Genomic DNA, 18,959 nt, shown 5'->3' with positions numbered 1-18,959 from the left:
GAATGGAACAAACTTTCATGAAGATAACCTCAGCCTCCGAATGTGGGTGAGTTAAAAAAAAAAAAGGTGTGCATGATGAACTGATCATTATCTGCTGATTGTATGATTTTTGTAAACACAGTTGTACTTACTATAGCAACACGTTTCGTAGATCTTGTTTATGTGTGTGTATGTATGTATGAGTGTGCGTGTGTGTTCATGTGCCTGTATTTGTGTGTGTTGGGGGTCTGGGTGGTGCGGGTTGGGCTGTTTTTAAACTTGTAAGGCAGTGTGTGCTACATCTTTTAATGTATGAAAAGTGCTTTATAAATAAAGTCATTTTTATTATTATTGTTGTATTTTTACTTTTTTTTTTGAACATTAAGTGGCTGACTTTGGTGCATCATATTTTCTTTTATCCACCACAGGGGGCAGCACTGACTCAAATACCCACCTGTAAAGCAAACTGATCACATGAGAGATGAGATCCTCATTTTCTGTCGTGAGTTTGTGGCCCCTCATGTGAGTATCAATACTGACATACTTTATTATTGGATTGAATTGGATTATTGTTAGTACTATTATACTGTATGTACATGGATTACTTTTTAAATAGCCAATGTGTGATGAGCCCTGTTGCACTAAGCAATTAAAATGATAGCGTAAACATGACAACATATGTCTCATAAAGACATAAAACACTCCATTTCAACACATTTGAGCAATTGCAGTGCAATGAGTAAATGAGTAGACAAAATCTGGTCGTTTCCCTCTTCTAAGCGCACCACAGATGATGATTTTTCTTGCCACAAATTCTGTGGATTATTATATTATGCTGACAGTAAACTGAAATAATGAGATCACCATCAAACATTCTAGGCTCTCTTTATTACTGTTCTGCCATTAATGGTGAATTAATCATTATGTGAAGTAATTCAGTATCTGCCAGACCACAAATTATTTATCTTTTACCATTATTACCTTCACAGGTGGATCCTTGTGCTGACCATCTTTGTGCAGCAGGTCAAAGCAGTAAGTCTGCTCTACCTGGTTCCACTACAATGTATGGTTTATGTTCACTAATTAATTCAATGAATGTTGTCAAAAACATCAATATACTTGTGAATTACCGTTCAAAAGTTTGGTGTCACCTATACAATGTTATGTGTTTTCCATTAAAAGTCACACTTTTATTCATCAAAAGGGTTGCAAAATGAATGGAAAATATAGTCAAGACATTGACAAGATTTGAAATAATGATTTCAAAACTGTTTTCAGCTGTGCTAACACAATTGCACAAGGGTTTTCTAATCATCCAATAGCCTTCGAATGCGTGTGGAAAACACAATGTACCATTAGAACACTGGAGAGATGGTTGCTGGAAATTGGCCTGTATGTATTTAATGTATAATCCATTAAAAATATTTATATATTATATATTACAAAAATAAGGACACATATACGTGACCCCAAACTTTTGAAAGGTAGTGTATTCTTTCCTGGTTTGTCATTTAATGTAAATTGGGAATTGGGCATGGAACAAAAATGTTACAATATGATTAATTATTGATGATGAGTAGTTACTGAACAACTGTGGTGAAAACTTTGGACAGAAATCTTGTTTGACACCCACAAGGAAAAGTTTAATTCTGCTGATACATTAGCCAAGAAAGTTGTCTGGCCTTGTCACAAACAGCAGTCACCCAACGTGAACCCTCCACAGAACGGAAACTGATGCTTTCACAGTCACTGCACTTACAAGGCTTCGGGGGGGGTACATGGTTCGCCATATACTGTACCAATATTGTGTTTACATTTTGCTTTTAAAATTACGAAGTGTCCAGTGAAGTTCCTTGATGTAAATGATGCACTTGTATTGCTCCACTTATGTTTTACCTACAGGAAACGTACAGGAATTATTGGCACTTTTAATAGAACACATAATATGTGTTCTATTAAAAGTGCTGCAGTATATTATACTGCGGGTTATACCAATGCGGGGGTTAAGGGACACTTTAGTCTATCTTAAAGGCAGTCATGTGTTGTAGATAAATAACACAGCTGGACCGAAAACAGAAAATGGGACAAGCGCATTAGCAGATGTACATATGAATACTATTTTATCAGAGTAAACGGTTTCAAGTATTAAGTAAATATTGCCCAAATATTTGTGACATCTCTACACAGTACACACACACACAGGTTTGAGGACACTTCATTTGGACGGCCTAAACAAAGTGTTTTCCACTTAATGCCTGACCCTAACCTTAACTTAACCAGCTCCAGAAATGAGGTTGGGACCAGATTTTGGTCTCCATGAGGACTACTACTGGTCATGACGAGGTCAGTGTCTATACCAGAAAAGGGTCCTAAAGAGGTAACAAGTACAAGCCCACACACACAAACACATGTGTTGGTATTCTGGTATCTGGAAGTGTGAGAGTGAGAGTGTGAGAAAGAACACAATCTAATCAGTGCTGGGAAATGTGTGAATTCCCATGGTGGCAGATGTGCACTATCCCATACTTTCATCTGCTCTGTTCTCAAAGTATGGCACGTGTACCTTCAGTGGTACGCGAGTTTCCCCTGGTGGTACTTGGAGGGAAATCAGAGGGTATGTGATCGTAGTGGTGCCAAGGAATTTTCATGGGAATGTGTATTGAAAATGAAACAGATAAAAAAAAAAAATACATTAAATAATGATAATTAGAGTCACCTTATCTCTCTTAGCTCCATCTTAATCTAAGTTCACAGGTTGATGAGAGAGCAAATTATCTTATTGGGTATAAATCTGCCTCTTTACACCACTGAATTTTAACATTGGCGATAATGGTGTTACTTGGAGAGCTTAATATTTTCTCACTATTTGGTATAAAAAGTTTGAGAACCACTGTCTTACTTCATTTACAGCCTAGGATTTGTGTCTCTTTATTGTTCCAGGGGCAAGTTGAGGGTCCATGTCAAGGTAGAAACTGCTCCATATGCCAATGTCTTCCTGCCAAAGGTGCACGGGTACAAACATTTTTATTCTTTAACACTCCAATTTTTGTTGTGGAAAAACATAGGTATAGCAGCAGAAAGTGAAATATATCATTTTCTACAGTTTAAGTTAAGATATTGTATTATGTAAGACTTTTCTGTTTGCAGGGGGCTCCAGGGAAGCCAGGTGTGCAAGGCTCCAAGGGACCAATGGGCCCATGGGGACGTATAGGGCCACCTGGAGAAAAAGGCAGGAGGGGATCAGAGGGATTACAAGGCTCAGATGGACTTAAAGGAGACCGTGTTAGTGCAAATGTTCCTGTGCATGTTATATCTGTGTAATCTCACATTTAAAGGTACAATATGTAGTATTTATGGGTTTATAAAACCCAAAATCCACTTTTTTATACATATTATGTGCTCCTGCATTGTCTAGTCGCTGTATAATAGTTTTTGTTTCATTTTCGTATTGTTTCAAAAAGTCAAATAACATGACCGCGGACCGCGGTTGCATAGCCACTGTTAGCAGTGAGACGCCATGTTTCTACCGGAGCCTGTAAGGACAAACGCGAGAGAACAAAACAAGCGTCTCTTTACTTGTAGCGGAAGTCCCGCCTCCTCTCTCTCCGCTTCATCTGCTACGGCCGTGGTAGCTCGCCCTCTCCCTCACCTCACGAACCTCATCTGCTGACACGGAGAAAGACGTGGAGGACGACATTTGACCAGCTGCGGATACCGTAGCGCTCAGGGAAGGGAGGGGGTGAGCAGAGGAGCAGTTCTTTGTTGTAAATTTCAGCCTCTCCTCTAGATGGCAATATAAACTACTTATTTCCCCTTTAAGTCTAAAAAATCTGCAAATTGTACCAATGACTAAAAATAAGAAGTACAGATAGAATCAGAAAATGACTGATGAACTTTTCTCTCTTTTTACATTTCAGGGCAAGATTGGTTCTCCTGGTTTCCCTGGTAATGATGGCTCATTAGTGAGTATTTTTCATCATTTACATTTACATTTTTAATCCATTTTCAAACATGTTTTTTCTTTTTTTTTGTTTTGAAAAGATGACAGTGCTCAAGTAAAGTCATTTCACATATAAATGGCATACTCCAGAGAGGATGACGCAATCATTTGAATTATGTGTCTAATATGCCCTCTAGTGGACACATCAAGTTACACTTCTTGCATGTCTGGTAAAAAAAAAAATACTGTGCAAAAACATCACCATATGTGACTGTTTGATGTTCAGGGTCATCCTGGAGCAGGTGGTGAGCCTGGTGTGCCAGGACTGGATGGCTGTAATGGGACACGGGGCCAACAAGGAGTCCCTGGCATTTCTGGTTTGGATGGTTTCCATGGGTCACCGGTGAGTAAAGGACTGTTTAAAAGAACAGCAAAATCCATGGACTTATGCAGTGTTGTTAATGTTAACTGCGTTAATAATGGCTGTCTAGTGTCCACAAATTTCATATCAATGAAAACAAGCCCAGTGTAGAACACCTTTAGATGGTAGAATGGGGAAACTGGCAGCATGAGGGTGCAGATGACAAATCTGCAGATATAAATCATGAATAATGACATTTTTATTTTTGTCAGGGACTACCTGGTTCGAAAGGAATTAAAGGAGAACCTCAGTATGGCTCCGTCTCTCCAGGACCTCCTGTAAGTTCCTCACCCACTAGAGAAATCCAGATTATAAAAAGGACTGAATACCCAAGTTCAAATCCCACTGCACCATTTCATCTTCATGTCACATCTTCTGTTTTGTTTTATGCAGGGGGAGCGTGGTAGACATGGAGACCCCGGTTTACCTGTATGTTGCTGTTTTTTAAAGAGATGTTGTTCTCTTATGTACTCTTATTGTGTTCTATACATGGATTCAATGTTTTCAGCCTATACTTAGAGATGATTCATGTTTTATCTTTTAAATATAACAATTTCTTTTCTACTCAGGGTGGAAAAGGACACATTGGACGTAAAGGGAGTATTGGACTCCCTGGCCATCCTGGACCAAAGGTAAAATAAACAAAAATAGGGGTGAATTTTTAAGTTATGCATGTTGCGATAATTGTAGACTATACATGCATGGTAAGCAACATATCACACCGCCAACATTTTTCATATACACAACAACGAAAGCAGTGATTTAAACATGAAAATATGTGCCATTGTATACGTTTCTGTTTAGGGCTTGCAAGGACCGAGAGGTGTTAGAGGACCGCGAGTGAGTCAACTGTCTTCATAGTTTTCGGTAGTGCTGCATTTAATAATTTACTATAACTTAAACTTTACCAATATTGTATTTCCTGTTAAGGGCAACCCTGGAGGATCACTTGCCGGTGATAAAGGTGATGATGTAAGAAACCATTTTTGACTTTGGACATCAACTGTGTGTGTGTGTGTGTCAATGCATGCTACTTTAAATTACTGTATATCATAAATGTACATAAATATTGCATATTTCAGGGTGAACAAGGCCCACCTGGCCTTCCAGGACCAGAAGAAATCATCGAATTTCCTCCAGACTTTCTTCCACTCAAAGGCTACAAGGTGAAGACAAAGCATCAACACATACATACATCAACTGCCCAGTACCACATCAGCAGTGAAGCACTGGGATGTAGTATACTGCTGTGAGAGTTTATATCAATCGAGCCATGATGAGAGAACTAACTGTACTGAAAAATACACAATACACATTCAATACACGCACAATACTATATTCTTGTTTGTCCTGATTTTGACCTCCACTCTTGACTCGATCAAAATGTGCTAACTAATTTGCTAATTTGCAAACGCCACAAGAACAGCAAAGATAAACTTGGTCGACAATTTCATTTTAGACATTTTGAATTTTCAGCAGGATTCTGCATCAATAGAATGAAGAGAAATAATCTGGAAGCACAAATGTTTTCTGTATTCATTTTTACTTCTGCGCACACACTGCCCACACAGACCTGGTAATTACTCTAATCAGATTCCATACTTTCCCATGCTACATCGGAGCTACATTATGTCTCCTCTTCTCTGCTTCTCAGGGAGACAAAGGTGTGCCTGGACCATGTGGACCAAAAGGCGAAGCAGTGAGTTTTATCTTACATGTTTGCCTACAACCTGTGTCAAAAAGAGGGAAAGGGCATTCAGATTGTTTTTCTTTATAGAGGGATATAGACGACTATGCCAGGCAAGGAATTAAGGGAGAGCAAGGAATCATTGGATTTCCTGGACTTAGGGTAGGTGAATTAATCTGACTTCATAATTTCAGACAAACACATGTATACACACACACACACACCATACGTTTAACCGTTTCTGCTATAGGGTCTTTCAGGAGGGCCTGGTAGGGAAGGACAACCAGGACCGGAGGTATGTTCCCTTCCCATGCTGTAGTTGGCCTACTAAAACAATGGGTTTCAAGTTAAATACAATGGTACATTTTCAGGGTTTTAGTGGAGAGCAAGGACTTCCAGGTCTCATTGGAAGAACTGGACCAAAGGTAAGCGCTCCTGCTCCTGGCCCTCTTGTGGTTGGCCAATGGATCAACAGCATTTATTTGACAATAGTTTACTTTTGTTTTTTGTTGTTACAGGGTTACTCAGGAGATCAAGGTCTCCCTGGTCCCCGACACTTCCAAAATGGGAGTGATGCCAGAGGTGAAAACATTTACTCTCTCATCCCTGGTCCTTGCTTGAGATAAGATTTGTCACTTCAATTGTATAGTCTTTTCTATTGTTTTCTTCTTTTGTCATTTATTTTATAATAGCTCACTTTAGACTTTAAATGTTGTGCTTAAGTCCAACAGAGTTCTTGGATGACAAAAATTGCCCTTATTATTCTGTGTCTGTTCCAGGTGCTAAAGGTGAGCAGGGGTATCCAGGAACATCTGGACTGCCAGGTGACCCTGGATATCAGGGTCTGCCAGGACCAACTGGCCCACCAGGGGTAACAGTACCAGGTCAGAGTTGGACCTTCATCACAGTTCTCTGAATTAAACTCTTCGGTTTCTCGTGTAATGCACAATTACACTACAAATGGCACATTATCACTCACACCTTTGTAGAAGAAGCAGGTCTTCCTGGTCAACAAGGGCCCCGCGGTCCAAAGGGCTACAAAGGAGAACCAGGAAGGTACAGTTTTGAAATCAAACCACTGACGGGACCAAGAGGAATTAAAGGATTTCCTGGTCCTAAAGGTGTCGGAGGCCTCCCTGGTCGTCCAGGTATCTATGTTCCCAAATGCTTATAGCACAAGAGTGTGTTTAATAATAGCGCTATAATAATATATGTTTTTCATGTCAGTTTTTGTGTTGATTTCAATAAGCCAAATGTATTTGTATATGTTGACTTGAATAATACTTGTGATTTTGTTTGTTTATGGTATGTCTTACTTAATTGGATCTGGTTAGGATGTGGAGGTAAGTTTTCTCTTTTATTTGTTTGTTGTTATTGATTTACTTTGCATTCAATTTTGTATTGGAATTACTTCTTGATCAATATTTGTTTGTTTGATCCTACAGATTATTACTGTGAGCCTGGTGACCCAGGTGACCCTGGAGACCCAGGATCTGGAGGACCTACTGGAAACCAAGGGCCCAAAGGAATTAAAGGTGATCGCTGACAATTATTGTGCATTATCTGATGATCCCACTGTCAAAGAATGTCCTTCTCTGTGCCAAATGCCTTTTGTTAGAATATAAAATCAAGACAATCATGACATTTACTGTACATGACATCCTTTTCTCCTCAAGGGTGCCCTGGGGACTGCGAATGTACATTTGGTGGGGGAAACGAAGGGCTACCTGGTCCACGAGGTCATCCAGGACCTCCAGGGTTACCTGGAAGTCAAGGAATTAAAGGTGACCCTGGATCAAGAGGAGCTGAGGGTTCACGAGGACCACAAGTAAGGAGATCCTAACTCTTTCCATATAAATAAATGCCATTTCTAAAACACGGTTAAAAGTTTGTTCATTGTTAAGGCCAAAGACATTTATTTAGTGTTTGACTTTTTTTCTTAGGGCTTTCAAGGAATTGCCGGTTTAAAAGGACAGAAGGGACGGAAGGGTGACTCTTTTGTGGTCGGTGGTAAAGGTGGGCGCCCGCACACAATATTGTTATTATTGATGTTTCAAAAACTAATGAACAACTTCTTTACAGAACAGTGGATATTATTCTACGTTTATGATATGCAAATGTAACACACTTATTGATACTTCAACACATATTTGATGTTTTTGTTATCGATTACACAGTTAATGTGGCATCATCAATACTATGAATGAATGAATGTCTTTATTTTGGTTAAATTAATATAAAAAGTAAACACAATTATACCAATAACTCAAAAAGGAATAGGCTGAAGCCCATGGCTTATTTTGCCCATCCTGTACAACACTTAGAAAATCAGATATGTGAGAACGAGGCACTTAAAATTATAGTACTAGACTTCACTTTGCATTATAAGCTGTAAATACTTTAAATTTCAAACTTTTTTGAACCCCAAAAGAGTTTGACACAATTTAATTTCATAATTGAGCTTGTTCCATAGCTTTACCCCTAAAACTGACACACATCTGTATTTAATATTTGTTCTCGCTTTAATAGTTTCAAACATAAATAAAGAATGTTTTAATGCAAACTGGAATGTTGTATGCACTGCACAAAATGATCTCCAATGTTTCAGAATATGCATTAGTGATGATTAGTGGAATCCAGATGTCCAACTGTATTTATTATCCTAATTGCTATTTTCTGAAGTGTTATTATAGAATCTAAGTTTGTTTTGTAAGTGGTCCCCAAATGTCGACACAGTATGACATAGGGCACAACAATAGTTTACATTTAATGTAATATATGTGTGATTTCCAAAACAGTTTGTGGTCTACTACATGTATACTACTACAAAAATATGTGTAATCCATATAGCCTGGCAGGCACCAAGAGTAACCTGTCCAGTTTAATATCTACTCTTGTTATTGAAAGGCACCAAGGGTGACCATGGAGTGCCTGGGTATCCTGGTCCCACAGGGGCAACAGGTTTACCAGGACAGGATGGACACCCTGGCCCTACAGGAGACCCTGGACCACCAGTGAGTGTGTACTATTTAAAAACTGTGAAAATGTAGTTCATGAAAGTGAGGGATTCTTAAATTGTTCTAGGTTAATCAGAGATTTAATAAATTCTTCCTCTATGCTACTATAATTGTTTCAGGGTGCTGGATATACAGCATTACATGGCCCTAAAGGTTACCCTGGTTTTGCTGGACCCAAAGGAATTCCAGGGACTGTGGGCCCTCCAGGGCCTGGTTTTCCAGGCCTTCCTGGGCCACCAGGACCTAAAGGAAATCACGGATCTCCTGGACTGCCAGGATTTCCTGGGCGATCAGGTTCTCCAGGTCAGGAGATGAGACAAAATTCCACTTGGTTGTAACCCTTTCCCACAGCTAAGTGTCATGCACTCAATAACATGCTGTGTTTTTGTAACCAGGTGAAATTGAGATCTGCTGCCATGAAGATGAGATTGGGTCACCTGGTCCTAAGGGTGAGCCAGGTTCCCCAGGTAAATCTTGCAAGTGTTAGGCATCATATCGCAAAGAAAAATTCAAAGTAGTACATCCACAGTAAGCCATTTGTTATTTAGAATGCATATTTTATGACCCTTGAAATCATCAGTCCATTTGTATGGTTTGCCTGTTAGGGATTCCTGGTATGGCAGGAAGAGATGGTCTCCCCGGGGTTCCAGGACCCTCAGGTCACAAAGGCATGAAAGGAAATGATGGTGATTCTGTAAGAACTGGTCTGCCAGGTAATGACATTATACTTTTTTCTGTTTATGTTTAAAAATCACAAAGATTTAAGGTTTGTGTTTGGGTTAGAGGATGTGGATATTCAACCGATTTTACAATTCAAAAATAACATACCTTGCAGGATGATTTGTGTGCTTACAGGTCTTTTCTACTTATTATAGGAATTCCGGGTTTAAATGGAGATTCAGGTGATCCTGGCCCCATTGGGATTAGCCAGGATGGCCCTCCAGGCCCTCCTGGGTTACCAGGACTTCCTGGCAGAAAAGGTGCAACAGGAGATGTTTTCTCCGCCAGCCCAGGTGCTACTGGCCCACCTGGTCTGCCTGGACATACGGGGACAAAGGGACTTCGTGGCTTTCCTGGAAATTCTGGGTCTTCAGGTAAACTGTGCTAGTTTAGGTGACAAAACTGAATCACCAAACAGCTAAGGTATCACACAAAAATCCTACATACAGTGATTGAAACCATTGGTCACTGGTGTAATTTAAAAACAGGCATACAAGGCTATCCTGGACAGCCAGGTCGTAAAGGAGAACCGGGAGTCAATGGTGACCCTGGTGCCACTGGTCTCCCAGGCCCGCCTTGTACTGTTTGTGACTTGCATGGAACCATAGGCCCTCCAGGCCCTCCAGGAAACCCTGGAAATACAGGAGTACCAGGTAATCATGCTATAGGCAAAATTGTAGATTTAACTATAAAAGGCACTTTTTTCTTCACAGCCATCTAACGCTACATTAATATATTTTCTTTTTATGTAGGTTACTCTGGTCAGAAGGGTTTAAAAGGAGATGCTGGTCCACCTGGTCATGGACCGAAGGGTGTGAAAGGATTTCCTGGCCTTCCAGGTGTGGCAGGAAATCCAGGACAAAGTGGCAACACTGGCCGTTTAGGAGATCCTGGGAACGATGGTTTACCAGGACTAAAAGGTTTTAGTTACTTACTTAGTTTATCTTTATTTTATTTTTGTAAGTCTGTTAAAAGCTTTAGTTTATTAAAAAAAATGTTGTATCTCCACATTTAAAGGTGCTTTATGTAATAAATCTAAAGCAACTGGCCATATAATCCTCCTAATATGTCACCGAGACTCAGGAATAATATTCATATAACAAACTGAACTCAACAACAGTACAGCCAAAATATTTGCATTAAAAAAATATTTTGCAGCCTTCAAATCATGTTTATGTTTTGAAATCATGTTTTGGCATGTGGCGCCACCTTACCGCTGTCTACCAAACATTGCAGTCAGTAGAGTCTCAGCTGCCGAGCAACCATGGGTTGCCAGTTACATCAGAAAAAGAAACCTAAAAGACGTTGGTATTTTGAATTTGAATGTAGTAACCGTTTTTGGCCACATTCTTACATATGGCACCTTTAAGAATGGACATTCACTTCTTGTCCTATGTTTTAAAAAAAATCTGCTAGTCAGTATGTATTATATCTGTAAACTGACATGACTGAAATTAGATTTTCTTGTCAATTCATCCAGGTGAAACTGGCTACCCTGGAAGGACTGGGACAAGAGGCTTACCAGATCGTCCTGGACTTCCAGGACCCAGAGGTAAACGGGGAGAGAGAGGCTTTAATGGTCGAGTAGGGGACACAGGAGACCCAGGACTGCCTGGTAATAAAGGTAAGTATATGTTGCAGTCACCTTGGCGTTGATCAGCTTGTCCATTACATAATAGTGGACATACGTCAACAATTGGTTGAAAGGAGAGCCATACAACATAAATGATGCAAGCCTGCAAGCAAGTTCTGGCACTCAACTCATTTTATTATCCATAAGACATGCCTCACATACACTCCCTTTCAATTTTGCGGGGTATTTTAGTTTAGCAAAATATCCCATCACTCCCCGACTAACACTGCCACCACGAGCCTACACTAGTGTTGCTGCTCGTGCTTTAAGCCCCACCTCCACCCCAGCATCCAAGGCTCTATCTGGAGTGATGTTATAGCCTCCCTGAGACAAATCAGAAAAGGCTCAATAGGAGACCAAACATATTGGACACCGCAAGTTGAAACCAATTTGTCATTATTCAAAAAAAAGTGAGAAAAGTGTCAATCATGAGGAATGAAAAAGAAAGAAAGGAAGACCCCTCACACTCGCTGCTCTGTGGGAAGTGATTAAGTCGGAGCCTGGACGCCAAAATGAAACCATTTGTATTGTGATGCAATAAACATTCTAACATTCAAACTTGAGTTGTCTGACTGAACTGTTATTTAGTTTCTTGAGTTGAGCTGTTTTCAGTTTGATTTCCAAATCAGACTCATCTTTGTGATCAATCCAGGTTTACCTGGTCTACCAGGATTATTAGGCCCAGCGATGATTGTGAATGTGACTAAAGGCCCAGCAGGACTACCAGGATGGAGGGGGCAACCAGGCCAACAAGGATTAGCAGGCATTAAGATTTCACTTTACTTATGCATTTATATTAACATAAACATATTTTTGCTAAATAAACATTGTATAATTTACTTGATACACAAATTGTAAAACTTGTAACATAGCTTTTGGTTTGTTTTTGTCCCTTACAGGCTTGAAGGGTGTAAGAGGAATACCAGGTGAGGTGGGGCTTGATGGATGGCCTGGTCCTCCGGGGTTTAAGGGTAGCATTGGTACCCCAGGGGGTGCAGGAATCCCAGGGCTTACTGGTCGCCCTGGAATCAAAGGTTTCCCTGGTCCAAGGGGATATCCTGGACAGGCTGGAGATCCGGTACGCATTTAACTGAATTTGACTAAATGTATTTTAATTCAGTGAGAAGTGTCTGGTTTTGCAGTTTATAGTGTATGTCTTGTCAATACCCAAAAACATTAAAAAAGTAAATGAGATTGAGTCATATTCAATAAAATGACAAAGCATGCTAACGATAAAACCATACATTCTTGTTTGAAATGTCTGATATATGTCACACTAATGTCTGATACAGGGAGATCCAGGACTTATGGGACATAGGGGGATACCAGGGCTACCAGGATTCCCTGGTGCTAAGGGTGAGTACGACTGTTTTGCGTACTGGTGAATGTGCTCATGGTATGTGATATTTTAGGATACATATAAAGGACTAGGTGTGTAAAACAGGACAATTCACACTCACACTCTCTAACATGCTTCAATTAGTTGGATGTAACTGCTGAAACCTCTCTAAATCTGTTAAAGGTGATCCAGGAATGTCAAATGGACTGCCTGGTCCACCTGGACCCAAAGGATTGCCTGGGGAGAACGGGCCACGTGGTAAGATAATGCCATACTCAACAGAACATTTGCTTCACAAAAATACTTCAAATGACAAACCGGAACTAGGAAAGTAAGGAAGGAGTGGTGGGAGTTTCCAAGACTATGTAATAGGTATACAGCACATGATATAGAAAATATATATCTGCACAATTGCTTCTAGCTCCCAGAGGGCAGCCGGGAGACTCAGGTGACCCAGGATCCAGGGGAAGACCGGGACAACCTGGACAACCAGGCATTCCAGGGGAACCAGGAGGAAGAAGAGGATCAGGTGATTTCCTATTATATCTGAACTTGGGAACCAATCTACTGCAGCAATAATTAACTTAATTACAGCAATAATCTGTTTTCCTATACACAAGACAAGAGAAAAGAATCCGTACTGAGATATTGCACAGTTGTATACAATTGCAATGAATTCCAAAAGTGTCGTAAACTGCCACTCTATCACGTCCCTCGGCATAGCCTTAGAGAAGCATGGGGTATGTTTCCGCAGCTAAACACGGGCAGCCCCTTTAGATGCTAAGAGCTGCTGTCCTGAGTGTCCATCCATTTATTATTGGTCATGGAAATGCTCATGATATAAATAAAAATAAATATTCCCTAAGCCTTACCTGATTCCTAACACCTCACCTCCGGTCTTTTCTGGGCCCTAATTTTAATATCAGTTGAACGTGTCCAAATGTGCCACCAGTGGGTTTATATTAGAAACAGAGTCCAGTGCGTCCCTTTCTGACACGAAGGGACATGACAAAGCAGCAGTTTATGATGCTCTCCAGATGAAAATTGGTTGAGGATATGTAATGTTTCTATTCACCTTTGTGTGTGTGCATGTAGGCTTCCCTGGGCCTCGTGGCCTATGTGGTAGTCCGGGTTTGCCAGGTATTCCAGGTGATCATGGAGGTCTGGGACCACCGGGTCCACCAGGCCCATATGGACCCTCAGGTGCCTAAGTAACATCCATTGTTTGTTCCATTATTATACAGTTTAGACAGGACACACACACTAAAGACACTTCTTATGTTGTATTGTGATCTCATGGCAGGGCTTCCTGGGCCACCAGGTTTGAATGGATTGGATGGACTTAGGGGTCCAAAAGGGATGAAGGGATCAAATGGTAAGATATATAAAAGGATCATGTAAACAAAAACAAATATCAACTTGTATGTCTTTTATGTTTCTTGCGGTGTTGGTTTCTGTGTTCATTCTCTGCTTGGATTTCAGTGTAAAATGTTCCTCCTCACATACAAAGTACTTAATGATCAGGCCTTGTCTTACCTTAAATAACTAGTTGTTCCTTATCATGCCAACAGATCACTTCAGTACCGAAATGCAGACTTATTTGTTGTTCTCTCTTCGTAAGAGCAGAATGAGCAGTTGCAAGGCTCCTCTCCTGTGGAACTGCTTCAGGAGGTGGACACCCTCTCTGTATTTAAAGTTAAACTTAAAATCCCCCCCCCCTCTCTCTCTCTCTCTCTGTCCTCGTCTTGCAGGCTGCAGGATCCAGATCCAGTTTGGAGGCTATTATTATTATAATCATCATTAGCAGTAGTAGTATTGCCATCATTATTATGCTATGATTAAAATTGATATCAGTTTAATTTATATCAATAATCTATGCTGCTGCATGTATATATTACTATATAGTACAATAAACATGTCATAAACGATTCAGAACTGTCCTGTCTAACCTATAACCTGATATAACTGTTATATATCTGCTCCTGGTCTCTCTTTTCTGTCTCTATCTTGCGTGTCTCTTTCCCTTTCCCTCCCCCTTTGTCCCCCATTTTTCACTTCACCCCAACCGGTCGAGGCAGATAGCTACACATTTTTGAGTATGGTTCTGTCAGATATTTTTTCCTGTTAAAAGGGACTTTTTTCTCTCGACTGATGCCTAACACTGTAAAGGTTTCTGCCTTGCTATGTACATTGAGATAATATATGATATAATATGTTTATTTCTACTTAAACAAAATATTAATTTTGTGTTGTTAATAACACCATTACATCCTAGCATAAAATTAACTCCAAACATGAGTAATCACAAGATCATGCGGTATGTGCTTTCTAATCACTTGAAGGCAAAGATATCCCTGGACCTCAGGGACCGGATGGATTTGCTGGAGTCAAAGGTCTGAGAGGCCATCCAGGGCCTCCAGGAGCTACTTACCCTGGGTCTAAAGGCCTGCCGGGCCCACCTGGTGACCCAGGTATAACCAGTCTAGAAGGCTGTGAGACGATACAAATTTGACGTTAAACATCCTGGGTTTACCATTATCATGCTGCTTCAATACCTGTTTATAGTTTGTATTTAGTGTATCGACACAGTGGGAAACTGTGCAGCCTTGGCAGAGGTTTGCTTGTGATGACAATGACCTGGATGAATGACACACAGATGTCTCTGTGAGAGAAGCAATTCAACTTTTACCATTTATTTCCCAGGTCTTCCAGGCTTCCCAGGAGAACCTGGTTTTCCCGGCAAAGAATGTACCACACCTTCACCAGGACCCCATGGAGACATAGGATATGAAGGACCTTCAGGACTTCCAGGTGTGTGCGACTATTTATATTCATGGTATTGAGTACATCTTTATGCTTGTCCTTTGTAAATCTGTCTATCAACATCTGGAATGTTGTTTGATTATTAGGGTCTCCCGGAGAACCGGGCCCTCCAGGTGTTGGCATTTCCGACCAAGGTGACCCAGGTCCAATTGGCCTCCCTGGGTTAGAAGGTCGGAAGGGAGAGAGGGGCCTCCCAGGAACTCCTGGATTTCAGGGCGAACCTGGCTTTATTGGTCCAGAAGGTGCATTATTGTATTTACTGCAATTACTTCTTACTTATTTACTACTCTAAATACTGTTGCACATTGATAGGTGAGAGAGGTGCCACTGGTTTCATGGGCGCTCCAGGACCCAAAGGTCAGCAAGGTCACCCTGGGCCCATGGGCTCAAAGGGAGTACCTGGCCCACCTGGAAATAGGGGTGAGTGAGGGGCTCTGTGGGTAAGCTATACCAATGCATTTTTACTGATAGTAGAATGTCACAGAAGAGGTAAATAAGTTGGATCAAAAATCAACTCAACTGAAATGTAGTGCTACAACACCTGGTTATCGGTGTATTATGGTTTTACCAGGTCATAAAGGTGTCCGTGGTGATTCCATCAGTGAACACAGAGAGAAGCCTCTCTGTGGGCTTCCAGGCCCAATTGGCTCCCCAGGATCTGAGGGATTTCCTGGTGATGTGGGTCCTCCTGGGAGTCCAGGGTATAAAGGCAAGACACTGTAATACATACAGTATGTTTGTGTGCTTTTACACTTCCTGGTTTGTCTGAATGGATTTGTTTTGTGTTGTTGGTTGTCTGCATGTGTGTATATACGTGTCCTTAATTGTTTGTACCTGTGTTTCAGGACAAAAGGGTTCCATAGGGTCTGTGGGTCACCCTGGTCAACCAGGTCCTGCTGGCCCTGAAGGTCGTGTTGGAGATCCAGGGGAACATGGTCTGCAAGGATTTATTGGAGCGGAGGGTGACTATTCAGTCTCATTACAATACTTGTCTTCTTACCATTGAATCTAGTGTCAGAAAGACCAAAAGTAAGGGCACTACTACTAGAGGCACTGTGGTCGCTTTGAGTACGACACTAGTCCTAATAAAAATGTGGCCTTTCTCTCAAGGCTACCGATAAATGATTGACTCTTATAAGAAGTTAATTTAATCTCCCATTTGTCTTTTCCTTTTCCCTTCCATCAACATCAACCACCAGGTTCTCCAGGTCTACCTGGCAATCCAGGCGAGCCAGGGCAAAGGGGGACAGCCAGCTCAGGCTTTCTTTTGGTTATCCACAGCCAGTCAGTTCAGGTGCCTCACTGCCCTCAAGGCAGTAGTCAGCTGTGGGTGGGCTACAGCCTGGTGTACCTGGAGGGACAGGAGAAGGCTCACACACAGGACCTGGGTAGAAAACAGCTGACATCTTGAAATTAGCTGAATTTATATATAAAAATACAACTTGTCTTCAACTTCGTCTCTCCTTTTTTAACCTCTCTCCATTATAGGCCAGGCTGGCTCATGCCTTCCTGTTTTCTCCACCATGCCTTTCTCTTACTGCAACAAAGCTGCCTGTCAATACTCCAGTCGCAACGACAAATCCTACTGGCTCTCCACCACTGCTCCCATACCCATGATGCCACTGTTTGGTCAGGAGATCAGATCTCACATCAGCCGGTGTGTTGTGTGCGAGACTGTTTCACCTGCAGTGGCTTTCCACAGTCAGGATCACACGTTTCCCACATGTCCACCTGGCTGGAGGAGTCTGTGGACAGGATATTCCTTCCTCCTGGTGAGTGTAATAAAAGATTTAAACTTGTGAATTAAAACAAAAATGTCATTTTCGCCACTGCTGCCTTTCTGTCCACAGCACACGGGTGCAGGTGATGAAGGTGGTGGCCAGTCTCTGACCTCTTCTGGCAGCTGCCTTAAGGATTTCAGAGCTCACCCCTTCATAGAGTGCCAGGGTGTGCGGGGCTCCTGTCACTACTTTGCCAACCTTTACAGCTTTTGGCTGACTATTGTGAGTCAGACAGAGCAGTTTATCTCCCCGAGGCCTGGCACCATCAAAGCAGCTGACAAACAACGTGGAAAAATCAGTCAATGCCATGTCTGCCTCAGAGGAAAGTAACTATCCTTTGCAGTGTGTTACAGGTTACAATTGTTTTACAGAGTAAACACTGGCAAACTTTACCTTAACAGCTTATTTTTATTATGGTGTCACTTTTTCTTATTTTAATGAGGTGCTTTTTATTATTAGAAATGTTTTAATAATTGATAAGTGTACTCAAATTTTTGCCGATTATGCTTAGTTCTAACATTTATAATCATTCAAAAGTCAATATTTGTGACGGGAGAAAATGAATAATTTCCACAGGATACAGTTTGCCATAGTGGGTTTCAAGTCCATATTTATTTATTTCTCTCAACAGAACCCAAGTGACAATCAGAATACAGTACTTTTTTCCTCAAACATGTTTTTTTGTCTTTCCTTTGTTTATTACGCAAAACAAGAGAACACTCAGTGCAATAGGACAGAGGACTCTGACAGTGCGGTGCTCTCTCTACCTTTTCACAGTGCACATCTATACACAAAAAAGATTGTACATCATCATCATTATTACATTTCAAACCTCCACCCACCAATGTTATGGATAGGGTAAATATGTCTTAAAACAATCATTTGTAAAGATTCATCTTGCATACAGTGTAGCTTGGCACACAAACACAGACATGCACAGCTCTCTCCCCAAACATACTCACGTACACATACATACACACACTGACATACCATACAGAGGGACCTGTGTACAATTGATTCTCACCAGAGAGGGTTACTGCACTCTAACAGCTTGCTCATTATGTCAAACCCATACTATTTTGGCAATGTTGTCATTGCATTTGAATGTGCAAAGAGAACCAATTTTAGATGCTGTAAGCAGAAGGCTGAGGTAGAGGGAGAGAGCTGGGGGAGAAGGGACATGTATGTTTCCAGCCTAATTAAATGTAATGGAAGATGATGGGTAGTGCAGTTCTTCTGTTCAAACAAAGCCTAAATCATTTGTAGGCCTTTGTGCAACCCCGGTCCTTTTGACTGGGAAGAGCTGTTGCCATGGGATAGGTCCTTTATACAATTTGATCTCTAAAATGGTTGCCAGCCAATTCAATGGAAAATATTGTCAGAGACAACCAATCACAGATGACTGCGTGTCACACACAGCCAGTCTCCTGAGCCTTTATTTTCCCAGCCAATCAGTTAAAACTTCCAAGTCACAGCTCGCTACTCCTAACATTTTCAAAAATATATATATAAGCATAATCTTGACAGTTATTTCTTAAGCAAGTGCATATGGCTATTATACTCTGCAGTAAAATTAAGAAACGCTCTAAAAGCTCAGGTGTTGATTGTACGGGCTGGTC

At 41.0% G+C, this 18,959-nt stretch overlaps 1 protein-coding gene across 1 annotated transcript; it reads left to right on the top strand.

Moving 5' to 3' along the window:
- Window positions 1–17: 17 nt before the first annotated feature.
- On the top strand, window positions 18–17,670 carry LOC310927261 (uncharacterized protein; the record flags this gene model as incomplete). Its single annotated transcript, XM_083889555.1, has 44 exons — window positions 18–46; window positions 969–1,011; window positions 2,920–2,991; window positions 3,127–3,261; window positions 3,897–3,941; window positions 4,206–4,322; window positions 4,553–4,618; window positions 4,734–4,769; window positions 4,910–4,972; window positions 5,271–5,312; window positions 5,423–5,506; window positions 5,995–6,039; window positions 6,118–6,189; window positions 6,399–6,452; window positions 6,546–6,609; window positions 6,807–6,911; window positions 7,026–7,175; window positions 7,473–7,562; window positions 7,704–7,855; window positions 7,971–8,043; window positions 8,935–9,041; window positions 9,164–9,347; window positions 9,440–9,511; window positions 9,650–9,757; window positions 9,920–10,138; window positions 10,253–10,417; window positions 10,517–10,603; window positions 11,245–11,388; window positions 12,050–12,160; window positions 12,297–12,475; window positions 12,690–12,753; window positions 12,920–12,994; window positions 13,158–13,265; window positions 13,832–13,939; window positions 14,040–14,111; window positions 15,079–15,207; window positions 15,440–15,547; window positions 15,646–15,801; window positions 15,872–15,979; window positions 16,131–16,268; window positions 16,405–16,521; window positions 16,759–16,947; window positions 17,048–17,331; window positions 17,410–17,670. 44 exons carry the CDS (start codon window positions 18–20, stop codon window positions 17,668–17,670), a joined length of 4,830 nt encoding a protein of 1,609 aa, XP_083745681.1.
- Window positions 17,671–18,959: the final 1,289 nt, after the last annotated feature.

The sequence above is a fragment of the Microchirus variegatus genome (assembly GCF_963457635.1).
Source record: "Microchirus variegatus genome assembly, chromosome: 5".
Classification (NCBI taxonomy): Eukaryota; Metazoa; Chordata; class Actinopteri; order Pleuronectiformes; family Soleidae; genus Microchirus; species Microchirus variegatus.
This window is presented reverse-complemented; position numbering and strand designations above follow the sequence as displayed.